A 13,623-nucleotide genomic window follows, 5' to 3' on the forward strand; every position below is an offset into this window, starting at 1 on the left:
TTCTCATTCATGCAAAATATATTCTGACGTTTCCAAATTGTTAGATCATTCCGGACAAAACACATGTTTTAATTTGTACTACAGCAGGCATCCACACATCCAGGAGAATTGTAACGTAGAAACTTATAGTGACATATAAGTGGGAAGTCAAAGGGTGGTTTAAGATCCAGCGACTGTTACTACGGTCCTCGATTACAACGCAGAGGACTACCATGGACACACTATATAGTACGATGCAGTCAATATGCACGAGAAAAAATACTGTCTCATCTCTGACACATCAAATAACAGAGTACATGTAGTGGATATGACATTCATGAAGTCATGAATTCTATCGGTAATCTTTGAGCCAAGTACAGCTTTGTAACAAGTATGGCATCCATACAGTTTACGGTCATATGATTTTAAAACCGAGTGGTTTTTGTCCGTACACTTTTTCTACCAAACATGGCTCCTATACTGAAAACGGTTTTCTGTACCGAGCAGGGTCTCTCAACCCGGCACGGTTTCTTTTCACAGTTTTTTGTGGGAATTCCGTAGCAAGTATGATTTCCGTAGTGAGTGGGAACCTCTAGTACGGAGAAGACTACTGGATAATAGGACAGCAGCACACATATACGGGGACATTCAACGATATCATGATGCTGGAGAATGGTGCGAACTTACCGTATCACCATCCCCTGACGATGTTACTCCATCACTAGGGCCCCCATGGGGGGGTAACTCCCGTGAATTAGTCCTATTGTAAACAACATCTGGGCTACTACCAACGGCCTCTGTCCTGGTACCCATAGGGGTGTCACTCTTTGATTTCTTTGTAATAAATTGTTTAGGTTTTGGTGTGACTTCCCCCATGGGGGGCCCCTGTGGGTTACTGTCCTGATCACAGTTAGATTGGGACAATGGCGATTCCTCCGCTGGCCCTGGGACTGAGCGACAGCGTGAATACTTCTGAGGATCCGACATCTGGTTTTTCATTAGGCCACTAGGTGGCGTCTGAGAGCGGGAGTTGTTTTCTCCCTTTGATGTTGGTTGAGGTTGCGATTGCATCTTCCTGAGATGGGGCTCTCGTTGAGGATTACTTAAATCCGGTGCAAATCTGAAAAAAATAACAGAATAAAGCACGCATTTTTTCAAAATCTGATCATAACAAGAAAAAGACATTTATTTCTCAGATTTCTAGAGATGCAATTTTTTGGTATGTACATTATTTTAAATCCTAGCAATCCAAAAAGGTAGCATGATTTGGGCTGTTCTATACATAATGTTTTTTCATTTATAATGTTTAACAGGATTTCGAAGTACCTTACTCATGAACATGTGATGTAAGCATCAATAACTAATATTCAAAAGTAAATAAATAGAATAATTTAGGGATGGACATTTGGTTGTTAAATGCATATTAACAAGAGGCCCATGGGCTTTAACGGTTACTTGAGTTTTGATATATTTTAGCATATATGACCTCTGTGACCTTGAACAAAGGTTAAGGTAATTCATTTGAACAATTGTTATAGCCCTTTATCCATGAATGCTACAAACCCAATATCAGATTTCTGGGCCTCTTGGTTATCAAGAAGAAGTCATTTAAAGATTTTAGCATATTTGACTCCTGTGACTTAAATAAAGGTTAAGGTCATCCATTTGAACAAACGTGGTAGCCCTTTATCCCAGCATGCTACAGACTTAATATTGGGTCTCTGGGCCTTTTGGTTATCAAGAAGAAGTCATTTAAAGATTTTAGCATATTTGACTCCTGTGACTTAAATAAAGGTTAAGGTCATCCATTTGAACAAACGTGGTAGCCCTTAATTTATCCCAGCATGCTACAGACTTAATATTGGGTCTCTGGGCCTTTTGGTTATCAAGAAGAAGTTGTTTAAATGTTTCAGCATATTTAACCCTGTAACCTTGAATGAAGGTCAAGGTCATCCATTTGAACAAACTTGGCAGCCCTTCATCCAGCATGCTACAGACCCAATATTAAGTCTCTGGTCCTGTTGGTAATTGAGAATTAGTTGAAAATGTAAATTGTTTACGCTGAACTACGCTGGACAAAAAGGCCATTGTAATAGGTCAACTGAAATTTTGTATGAGGTGACCTAATAAAAACATGAATATTAATAAAGGCATGATTATTAAAGTCTTTGAATATCAATATGGCTATGAATATTAATAAGGAAATCGATATCAATAAAGACATGAATATTGATAAGGACATGAATATTAATATGGGCATGAATATTAATATGGGCATGAATATTAATAAGGATATGAACATTAATAAAGACATCAATATTAAAGTCTATAAATACTAATATAAATAATAATTATACTCACAACTCCTTTGTGATATCTTCCTGGTATGCTGTTGGGTTAGCCAGGCCTACGAATGATTTCAATACAATTTAGTTCAATATCATGAGAAGATTTATCCAAATCAACACTTAATTTAAGCTATATAATCAATTTCATATGACACTTTAAAAAATTATATACCAGGGTATTAAAAAAAAAAGGATATGAAATGTTCTTAATTCACAACAAATCTGAAGCTTGAGTTGTTAGAGGCTCGACTTGGCAAGTACTGACAACTACTCGGACAGTATTAGATTCTTTAAGGGGACAGGGATTAGCTTCTGTAGAGAATGTGGTATGACATGTAACAAGTTACATCAGCCATTTAAGTATATATACTTATAACAAAGATGCAAAAGAAAAGTTTATTATACATACGATCTCCAAATATTTTCTGGAGCTGAAGACTAGCGGAGATGTTTCGTATCCATGTTTGTTTGATTTCCAAGGTCGGGGCCTGTAGTATAAACTGTGTGGTGGATCCTGGTGCTCGATTAATTAACATAAATCGTAGTGGCTCTCCCGGTTCTACGTCCTCCTTAAGGGCCATCTTATTTACCTGTAAGGAGTTACCATGGTTACTATGGTACTGTGTTACAAACCATGGTTACTATGGTACTGTGTTACAAACCATGGTTACTACGGTACTGTGTTACAAACCAATCAGTAATTTAAGACAGCTATCATGGTTTAACTGGAATACATTTGTGAATCGTGTATGCCCCAGCTCGTGATTTCATCAAATAAAATATGAAATTTATTTATTTCACAGGAACTACAAAACAAAACTTTATTGATTTCACAACAATTGCCAAACAATCAACTTGTATGTGGTAGGAAACCGAAGTATTCATGGAAAACCCAAGTGATTGGGCAGGCAACCACCACATCTTTTCATGCCCGAACCCAAAAATAAACCTTGGCTGTCTAGGTTAAATGCAATCATGTTATTACTATGCCAAAATAGACTATCAACAGAAACTTAACTGACCTTATTTGTTTAAAATGTTTTGTTTTCATTTGTTACTTTTTCTGCTACTCACATTGAGATAGTTTTTGTACACATAGTTAGGATTGGACAATGTTCCACGTCTTCTCTCCGTCATTTCGCTGAATATCACGCTCTGTTCAAACAAGAACAGTCGTCTTTCTTTAAACTTTGGCTGACCACTTCCTTGGACTTCAGCTACCAGCAGTGTGTCCTACAACAAATGGAAATTATTATTTGTAAGGGGAGGTAATAAGTTGTGAGGGGAGGTAATAAGTTGTGAGGGGAGGTAATAGGTTGTAAGGGGAGGTAATAAGATGTAAGGGGAGGTAATAAGATGTAAGGGGAGGTAATAAGTTATGAGGGGGAGGTAATAACATGTAAGGGGAGGTAATAACATGTAAGGGGAGGTGATAAGATGTGAGGGGAGGTGATAAGTTGTGAGGGGAGATGATAAGTTGTAAGGGAAGGTAATAAGATGTAAGGGGAGATAATAAGATGTAAGGGGAGGTAATAAGATGTAAGGGGAGGTAATAAGTTGTAAGGGGAGGTAATAACATGTAAGGGGAGATAATAAGTTGTAAGGGGAGGTAATAAGTTGTGAGGGAGGTAATAACATGTAAGGGGAGATAATAAGTTGTAAGGGGAGGTAATAAGTTGTGAGGGGAGGTCATAAAATGTAAGGGGAGATAATAAGTTGTGAGGGGAGATAATAAGTTGTAAGGGGAGGTAATTAGTTGTGAGGGGTGGTAATTACTGGTAAGGGGAGATAATAAGTTGTAAGGGGAAGTAATAAGTTGTAAGGGGAGGTAATTAGTTGTGAGGGGTGGTAATTACTGGTAAGGGGAGATAATAAGTTGTAAGGGGAGGTAGAAAGTTATAATATGAGCTAGAACAACCAAACATAGACAAACAATATCTTGTAAGTTAATTAACTGTTATATAAGGAATTAGTAATATGATGGCAACAAAAAAAAAGGCATGCAATAAAATATTCCGATTTTGAGCTGTTATAAACTATTCAAATTAAGCATAATTAATGATAACAAAATTTAATTTTTGAAGTCTATATAAAGATATATATATATCAATTTGTTTACAATCAATTAAGTTCAAAGAGTTTTACCTGTAGAAGTAGTTTTCCTTGAGCAGTTATTTTACCCTGAAGCAAAAATGTAGAATATGTTATTGATCAAGTCAAATCAATTAAATATTTCCCCTCTGAATTAGTCTCAGGGACTGATTTTAAAACCCTGTAGGTGCCCCAGACATTATAACCCGGTAGATTCCTCAGTTATATTGACACCCTGTAGGTGCCCCACTTACAATGACACCCTGTAGGTGCCCCACTTACATTAACACCCTGTAGGTGCCCCACTTACATTGACACCCTGTAGGTGCCCCACTTACATTAAACCCTGTAGGTGCCCCACTTACATTAAAACCCTGTAGGTGCCTCACTTACATTAAAACCCTGTAGGTGCCTCACTTACATTAAAACCCTGTAGATGCCTCACTTACATTAAAACCCTGTAGGTGCCCCACTTACATTAAAACCCTGTAGGTGCCCCACTTACATTAAAACCCTGTAGGTGCCTCACTTACATTAAAACCCTGTAGGTGCCTCACTTACATTAAAACCCTGTAGGTGCCCCACTTACATTAAAACCCTGTAGGTGCCCCACTTACATTAAAACCCTGTAGGTGCCCCACTCACATTAAAACCCTGTAGATGCCTCACTTATATTAACACCCTGTAGGTGCCTCACTTACATTAAAACCCTGTAGGTGCCTCACATTAAAACCCTGTAGATGCCTCACTTATATTAAAACCCTGTAGGTGCCTCACATTAAAACCCTGTAGATGCCCCACTTACATTAAAACCCTGTAGATGCCTCACTTACATTAAAACCCTGTAGGTGCCTCACATTAAAACCCTGTAGATGCCCCACTTACATTAAAACCCTGTAGATGCCTCACATTAAAACCCTGTATATGCCCCACTTACATTAAAACCCTGTAGATGCCCCACTTACATTAAAACCCTGTAGGTGCCCCACTTACATTAACACCCTGTAGATGCCTCACATTAAAACCCTGTAGATGCCCCACTTACATTAAAACCCTGTAGATGCCCCACTTACATTAAAACCCTGTAGGTGCCCCACTTACATTAACACCCTGTAGATGCCTCACATTAAAACCATGTAGGTGCCCCACTAACATTAAAACCCTGTAGGTGCCTCACTTACATGAAAACCCTGTAGGTGCCCCACTTACATTAACACCCTGTAGGTGCCTCACTTACATTAAAACCCTGTAGGTGCCCCACTTATATTAAAACCCTGTAGGTGCCTCACTTACATTAACACCCTGTAGGTGCCCCACTTACATTGACACCCTGTAGGTGCCCCACTTACATTAACACCCTGTAGATGCCTCACATTAAAACCCTGTAGATGCCCCACTTACATTAAAACCCTGTAGATGCCCCACTTACATTAAAACCCTGTAGGTGCCCCACTTACATTAACACCCTGTAGATGCCTCACATTAAAACCCTGTAGGTGCCCCACTAACATTAAAACCCTGTAGGTGCCTCACTTACATGAAAACCCTGTAGGTGCCCCACTTACATTAACACCCTGTAGGTGCCTCACTTACATTAAAACCCTGTAGGTGCCCCACTTATATTATAACCCTGTAGGTGCCTCACTTACATTAACACCCTGTAGGTGCCCCACTTACATTGACACCCTGTAGGTGCCCCACTTACATTAACACCCTGTAGGTGCCCCACTTACATTAAAACCCTGTAGGCGTCCCACTTGCATCATGTCGTTGGCCTCTTTGGGTACATTACACATAACGACCATAGCGTCTTGTAAAGATTTGGTATCCAGACCTATTCTTTCTGTGTGTTTTTGTATGTCCTGTAGAAAAATAAAAGATAAATCTGCAGCAATGACTCTTCTTAATGCTGCATCTGTTCGTAGTGTTCCTACTTAACATATTATAAAGCAGTAGGCTTGAATTGTGACCTTTTTGAAGTTATATCACAGGCATGTTGTGGACAGTAGCGGTAACAAGGAACTCTTTTAAGTAAATAGTAGTGTTCAAACTGGAAACAACACTGACATGAAATGAACTTTGTTTTTAATAAATAGATTGAAGTTTAGAATTGTTAATGGTTGTCGGTTGTTATTTCTAAATTACTGGGTTGATGACATATCAGATACAAAAGCTGTAACTGTTTGACCTCTGACCTTGAGCAAGAGTTGATATTTCATAATTCTCTGTACAGGTTTGATAAGTAGGTCAGGTAGCTGGAGACGGTGACCTAATTTCTGGCGGATTTCCTAGGAAAATAAGCAAGTACACATGTGTCAATGTTTTAAACATTTTTTTAAAGATAAATATGAATTGTAAAAGTGATCACAATTAATAACAAGAGGACCAGAGGGCCTGCATTGCTTGCTCATACAAACTTTACCTTATTACCACCCTACAAAAGTTATATACTTTACACTTTTACCACCCTACAAAAGTTATATACTTTACACTATTACCACCCTACAAAAGTTACATACTTTACACTATTACCACCCTACAAAAGTTATATACTTTACACTATTACCACCCTACAAAAGTTATATACTTTACACTTTTACCACCCTACAAAAGTTACATACTTTACACTATTACCACCCTACAAAAGTTATATACTTTACACTATTATCACCCTACAAAAGTCATATACTTTACACTATTACCACCCTACAAAAGTTATATACTTTACACTATTACCACCCTACAAAAGTTATATACTTTACACTATTACCACCCTACAAAAGTCATATACTTTACACAATTACCACCCTACAAAAGTTATATACTTTACACAATTACCACCCTACAAAAGTTATATACTTTACACTATTACCACCCTACAAAAGTGACATACTTTACACTATTACCACCCTACAAAAGTGACATACTTTACACAATTACCACCCTACAAAAGTTATATACTTTACACTATTACCACCCTACTAAAGTGACATACTTTACACTATTACCACCCTACAAAAGTTATATACTTTACACAATTACCACCCTACAAAAGTTACATACTTTACACTATTACCACCCTACAAAAGTTACATACTTTACAATATTAACACTCCACAAAAGTTATATACTCAACACTTTTACCACCCGAAAAAATCAAAAAGAAAGCTGGCAATCTGGGTATTTGATTCTTGCCTGGGACCAGCATAGAATTTTTACCAAAACCAATGTTAAATTAGTCTCTCTTTTGATGTGCATGATCATGTCACTTGCTCAAATATAGCTTTTAGACGGGGATATTTATAGGAAAGTATTTTCCTCATAAAGGCGGCCACTAGACTCTCCAAGAAAGTCAATGAAATTAGGAATAGACATTTGGAGGTAAAATCTAATAATTATGTATGAAATTTGATATTTTCCCAATATCTTATGAGGACAATGATCACCTTTAAATAAGATAGCATACAAAAACTTAATCTAGGGGAGATAGTTTCATAATAACACAAAAAATGTTACATACTTCAAAATAGTCATCCAAATGCTCTGCTACAATGTAGTCTGACTTTGGTTTATTCTCGCAGTATTTCACATACATCCGTAATTTACGCTCCTGGAAAAAAAAAAATTTAAAAATGAAATTTTAAAACAAGTCTGGCAAAATAAACATTTAAATCCAAACTTTGAAAACATATAACTCTAGAAAACATTAATAAACTTTTTAAATACAACTTCAAAAACAGATTAAACATCTAAGAAAGAAGCAACAGGAAAATGTTCCGACAGTATGCATGCAGTTTCCTTTTAAATAACACAGCAGTGTAGATCACAATTCAGTTATTATTTCTCATCTGAACATTTCAGCTGAACTTTTGTACATGAGAAAGGGGAGACAACTCACCTGTGTTGTAAATATTGAGCCTAGCCGTTCTGGTTCATCTGAACATTTTTCTAGGGCAGGTTGAAAGGTTCTGTGATGAAAAAAAGTTATATTGAAGGAATATATTCAAATGAAAATACAGAAGTTCTGATAAATCTTTAATGAATAACACAATCTTTTTTATTTAAATACCATAAGATTTTTTTTTCAAATTTGATACATTCTCAAAATTCCAAACTAAAATATCAAAATATGTTATAGACTATTTTTCTTCATTATAAACAACTATAGTACTTTATATGCACATATGCCTTTTTTAACATTATTAAAAGCTTGAGCAGTTCTTGTAAATTTTGGGAAAATTCTTCATTCAAAGGAATCCAAGTCATAAACACGTATGTGAAATACAAATTTTAATTTTATCAAATGATATTGAGGTCATGTGACTTACAGTCTGTGGAAGTCATAAATCTGGCCGATGTTGCCAAACACGACATCACTGATACCCTTCATACTCTCTGGAATAGGGTTCTCACTCAGATATGCTTGGTAGCCCTGGTAACACAAAGGGTTAAAGGTCAGACTCTATCAAACCTTGTCAGGAATAGGTTTAAAATTCATAATCGGTGAAATTTCCAAAATTGATAAGAGCAAAAACAATTATAATTTTAAACTGTTTTACCTTACAAAATCTAATCTTGAAAATATATTCAAGTCAACTAACTGCATTGAGGGTTGTAACAGAGTTCAGGGGTCAATCGAAACACAAAGGTTACATGATCAGAGTATACTTATTCCTCAGAAATTTTCATTGATAGAAAATTTTATTTAAACCATAAACAAATATTTTTAATAATAATTTCAGAAATGAATGACTGATGTTTAGTACTTCTAAATACTCAAATATGTTTTTTTAATTTTCAAATATGTTTAAATACAACATAATTTAAAACATAAACAAGTTATACCTCTGAATACTTTTAATTATGTTTTTATTTTCAAAATTTCTCCCCAGTAATCAGCCCTACCTAGATGAGGTCCATTTCAGAAGTTTGACTCACCAGCACTCTTAGGAAACAATTGATCCTTTGTTATTACCCTGGAAAAGAAACCTGAAATTAGGGGGAACTGACCTCTGGTCAGTCCAATACTCCGGACAATGACTTACCTCTACTATAGATCCAAGGTCTTTCACATAGTCTCTCTCTGTATCGATCAATTCCTGTATCACAAATCTGTCAATTTATTATAAAAAATGAATTAATATTTTGACAATTGTGAAAAATGTTAATTCAACTTATATTTTTCACGCTCATTTGCCCGTAGGGAAGCGTGTGTGGAGTCTTAATGTGGGAGGAAATTGGAGTACAAGAGGCAAACCCACGTAATCAGGTAGGTGAGTCCATACCTTTTCATGTCCGATCGGGGAATCGAAAACCGGCCTATAAAGCAAGTGTGTTACTAATGTGCAGCCCCCCCCCCCCCCCCCCCCCCGACAAGCCATTATTTACTTTTCATATCTTGTTTTTTTCTACACGAAAGGAGATTTTCAAAACAACATATCCTTATATGACAAAACTGTAATAATATATAAATATATTTTTAAGAGCAAATCAATCCGTGAGGGAAGAAAATTGCTTTTAATGAAATCTTGCTATTGAACTGGATTGTAAACAAAAAACAGGAAATATATGTATTAGCAGCGCTGTATATATACCAGCTGAAAATTCAATAATATTTCGGCCCTTACTTTTAGTTTGTGTAGTATTTCGGCCCTTACTTTAGTTTGTGTAATATTTCAGCCCTTACTTTAGTTTGTGTAGTATTTCAGCCCTTACTTTAGTTTGTGTAGTATTTCGGCCCTTACTTTAGTTTGTGTAGTATTTCGGCCCTTACTTTAGTTCGTGTAGTATTTCAGCCCTTACTTTAGTTCGTGTAGTATTTCACCCCTTACTTTAGTTTGTGTAGTATTTCGGCCCTTACTTTAGTTTGTGTAATATTTCAGCCCTTACTTTAGTTTGTGTAGTATTTCAGCCCTTACTTTAGTTTGTGTAGTATTTCAATACTTACTTTAGTTTGTGTAGTATTTCGGCCCTTACTTTAGTTCGTGTAGTATTTCAGCCCTTACTTTAGTTTGTGTAGTATTTCACCCCTTTCTTTAGTTTGTGTAGTATTTCAGCCCTTACTATAGTTTGTGTAGTATTTCAGCCCTTACTTTAGTTTGTGTAGTATTTCAGCCCTTACTTTAGTTTGTGTAGTATTTCAATACTTACTTTAGTTTGTGTAGTATTTCACCCCTTACTTTAGTTTGTGTAGTATTTCGGCCCTTACTTTAGTTTGTGTAGTATTTCAGCCCTTACTTTAGTTTGTGTAGTATTTCAGCCCTTACTTTAGTTTGTGTAGTATTTCAGCCCTTACTTTAGTTTGTGTAATATATTTCGGCCCTTACTTTAGTTTGTGTAATATATTTCGGCCCTTACTTTAGTTTGTGTAGTATTTCACCCCTTACTATAGTTTGTGCAGTATTTCAGCCCTTACTTTAGTTTGTGTAGTATTTCACCCCTTACTTTAGTTTGTGTAGTTTTTCAGCCCTTACTTTAGTTTGTGTAGTATTTCAGCCCTTACTTTAGTTTGTGTAGTATTTCAGCCCTTACTTTAGTTTGTGTAGTATTTCAGCCCTTACTTTAGTTTGTGTAATATTTCAGCCCTTACTTTAGTTTGTGTAGTATTTCAGCCCTTACTTTAGTTTGTGTAGTATTTCAGCCCTTACTTCAGTTTGTGTAGTATTTCGGCCCTTACTTTAGTTTGTGTAGTATTTCACCCCTTACTTTAGTTTGTGTAGTATTTAAGCCCTTACTTTCGCTTCTGTAGTCCTTTTTGCTGCTGTTCTTCGCTAGGTTCGAGGGGCTGGTCATTTCCAGTGTCCGACCCTGAAGATCCTGGCTGTTCCAAATTACAATCTCCATTTGGATCCTGAATCAAAGTCCAATCAACAACTCATCAACATACATACAACTTGCTTTACGCCAAAGTTGACAAACATCTCAAAAATTATTAGGTTGCAAGGTGTTACAAGATCACATAATTACATGGTGTTAGGGTGATAATCTTATTACAAAAGTATTATTACATTGTAATTCATTTTGGTGACGGGATATATTGTTGGATTCAGATAAATGACCTGGAATTGATCACAAATGTTGTGCTTTATTTTATAAGACAACGTGAAAACCGAGCTCCCCCTAAACTCTCCATCAATAATACAACTCGCCTAGTTGGACAGATAACTCAAGATTTTTTTTAATATTTGATCTAGATTCATATCATCTAGATTAAAGATGGATACATGATATATATGGCTGACCCTCCATACGACAGACTCATGATACAGGTACATTTATTGTACAAGTGAGTGGAATGTTGATTTAAACACACATTTTCAAAGATGATATAATGATTATTTTTCTATCTTAAAAACATTAAACTTTATTAAACAACATCAGAATTTTATCCCTGTCCATAGAAGACTCCAGTACTGAGGTTGTAATTTAAAACTTACGATACGTTCTCGAACTTTCTGTTCCATCTCTGTCATCACTTCTAAAGCGGGCGGATTGGTCGGGTTTAATGAAACCGATGCCTGAAAAATAAACCAAACGTGAGGATATAATTTATAACCAAATCATTCATAGTTAAAAACTTCTCTCTTCTATGATTTATCAATATGAGGCCCAATAGGCCTGTATCGCTCACCTACTTTAAAGTTGATCTACATGTAGGTCATTTATGCAGATACTCAGCTGATTAACACTGAATTGTTTAAAATATCAGAGTAGGCTGGGCTTATTCATTCAAATAGATTTTGTAGTCCTTCATTTTGGCCACACATTAGGTCTCTGTGTCTCTTGGTCATCGAGAAACCATTGTTTAAAGACTTTAACATATTTGATCCCTGTGAACTTGAATGTAGGCCAAGGTCATTCTTTTGAACAAATTTGGCAACCCTTCGGCCTAGATTGCTAGTGCAGACATATTATAACGTTTCTGGGCCTATTGGTTACAGAGAAGAATGTCATTTAATGATTTTAGGCTATTTCACCCCTGTGACCTTGAATGTAAATCAAAGTCATTTGCTTTAACTAACTTAGTAGCCCTTTACTCCAGTAAGCTACAGACCCAATACAGGTCTCGGGGGCCTCTTGGTCCGACAGACACACCACAGTATAAGCTTATTGGGCAGGTGAGCTAACAATAGTTAGGATAGAGGGATAATCATGTACAAATGGTACTCATGCAGCTTGCTAAATCAGTTCAAGGGAGGTAACTCAAATGTATTGACAGAAGCAGCGACAATGAATATAGTGCCTACTGTATTTATCTTGTAATGAACCCAGGGGACTATTGTATACATTTTGACTCTAAGAAGGAGTTAACTTATTGTAGGACAATGCAATGGTATCTGCTAACAATTTTACAAAGCTGATATTGACATTATAGATATATATTTTCAGCCATAAGAATGACGGAAATGGCAGGTCCCGAGAATTTTCTAATTACATGATTGGTATGTTTAAGTACTGGAAAATCCATTAATTCCATTATAGTGTCGCTGAATTCATTCTAATATACTCCCTTTAGGTATAAACGGTATAATATTTTACAGCCCATTGTTAATTTGCTTCTTGGCTGTAAAATTCTTCAGAGAGGGTACATTTATTAGTGAGTGAAACTTCTTAGAATACTGTGAATAAAATATTGCTTATTAAGAGAACTTGGATTAAATCTACTGGGAATGCTTACAAAATTAGCAGTTATGTCTTCTGGGGAGCCTTCCTGTCCAAACAGGGGGCGCTGCAGTTCCATAGGGGGAGGTAACTCTATTTCTTCTTCAATGTCCTCATCAACAGGTTCCTCTAGGTGAGGCTTGGATGTCGTCACCATGGAAACTGTGGATTGCATTTGGTCGTTAGGCTGCTCATTTTGGTCCTATAAATAGAATTCAAACGTTTAATTGAACATTGCAGGTCAAATGAAAAATATTTCTTCAAATATGAAGGATATTTGATCAAAAAAATCCTTCAACATGTTTTTATACAATACATGACATACAATAAGGTCAACAAGTACAAAAACAAGTAAATACAACATAACAACACACAAAGAGTTTGCTGGTAATTCGAGAGTATCCATAAAAACAAAGACATTACTAAACTGTTATTTTTAAACATTTAAATAATATTTTTGAGAAATATGTGACTATACATTATACAGGCTATTCTTGCTGAGCTGTAATTAAAAGAAAGATTATCAAAGAAAAACGAAATTCAT

At 36.1% G+C, this 13,623-nt stretch overlaps 1 protein-coding gene across 1 annotated transcript in view; it reads right to left on the reverse strand.

Annotated features, from left to right (window-relative positions):
- Positions 1-666: 666 nt before the first annotated feature.
- LOC117317924 (kalirin-like) overlaps positions 667-13,623 on the reverse strand; it is a gene marked incomplete at its 3' end in the record, with an annotated part of 212,002 nt that continues 199,045 nt past the window's right edge. Inside the window, 14 exon segments of the mRNA XM_033872893.1 lie at positions 667-1,099; positions 2,341-2,386; positions 2,737-2,917; positions 3,402-3,560; positions 4,473-4,508; positions 6,152-6,280; positions 6,614-6,706; positions 7,939-8,028; positions 8,317-8,386; positions 8,747-8,850; positions 9,464-9,530; positions 11,153-11,268; positions 11,855-11,935; positions 13,096-13,281. Coding sequence (XP_033728784.1) covers positions 667-1,099; positions 2,341-2,386; positions 2,737-2,917; positions 3,402-3,560; positions 4,473-4,508; positions 6,152-6,280; positions 6,614-6,706; positions 7,939-8,028; positions 8,317-8,386; positions 8,747-8,850; positions 9,464-9,530; positions 11,153-11,268; positions 11,855-11,935; positions 13,096-13,281 — 1,791 coding nt within the window.

Source organism: Pecten maximus, chromosome 19 (assembly GCF_902652985.1).
Source record: "Pecten maximus chromosome 19, xPecMax1.1, whole genome shotgun sequence".
NCBI classification, from domain to species: domain Eukaryota; kingdom Metazoa; phylum Mollusca; class Bivalvia; order Pectinida; family Pectinidae; genus Pecten; species Pecten maximus.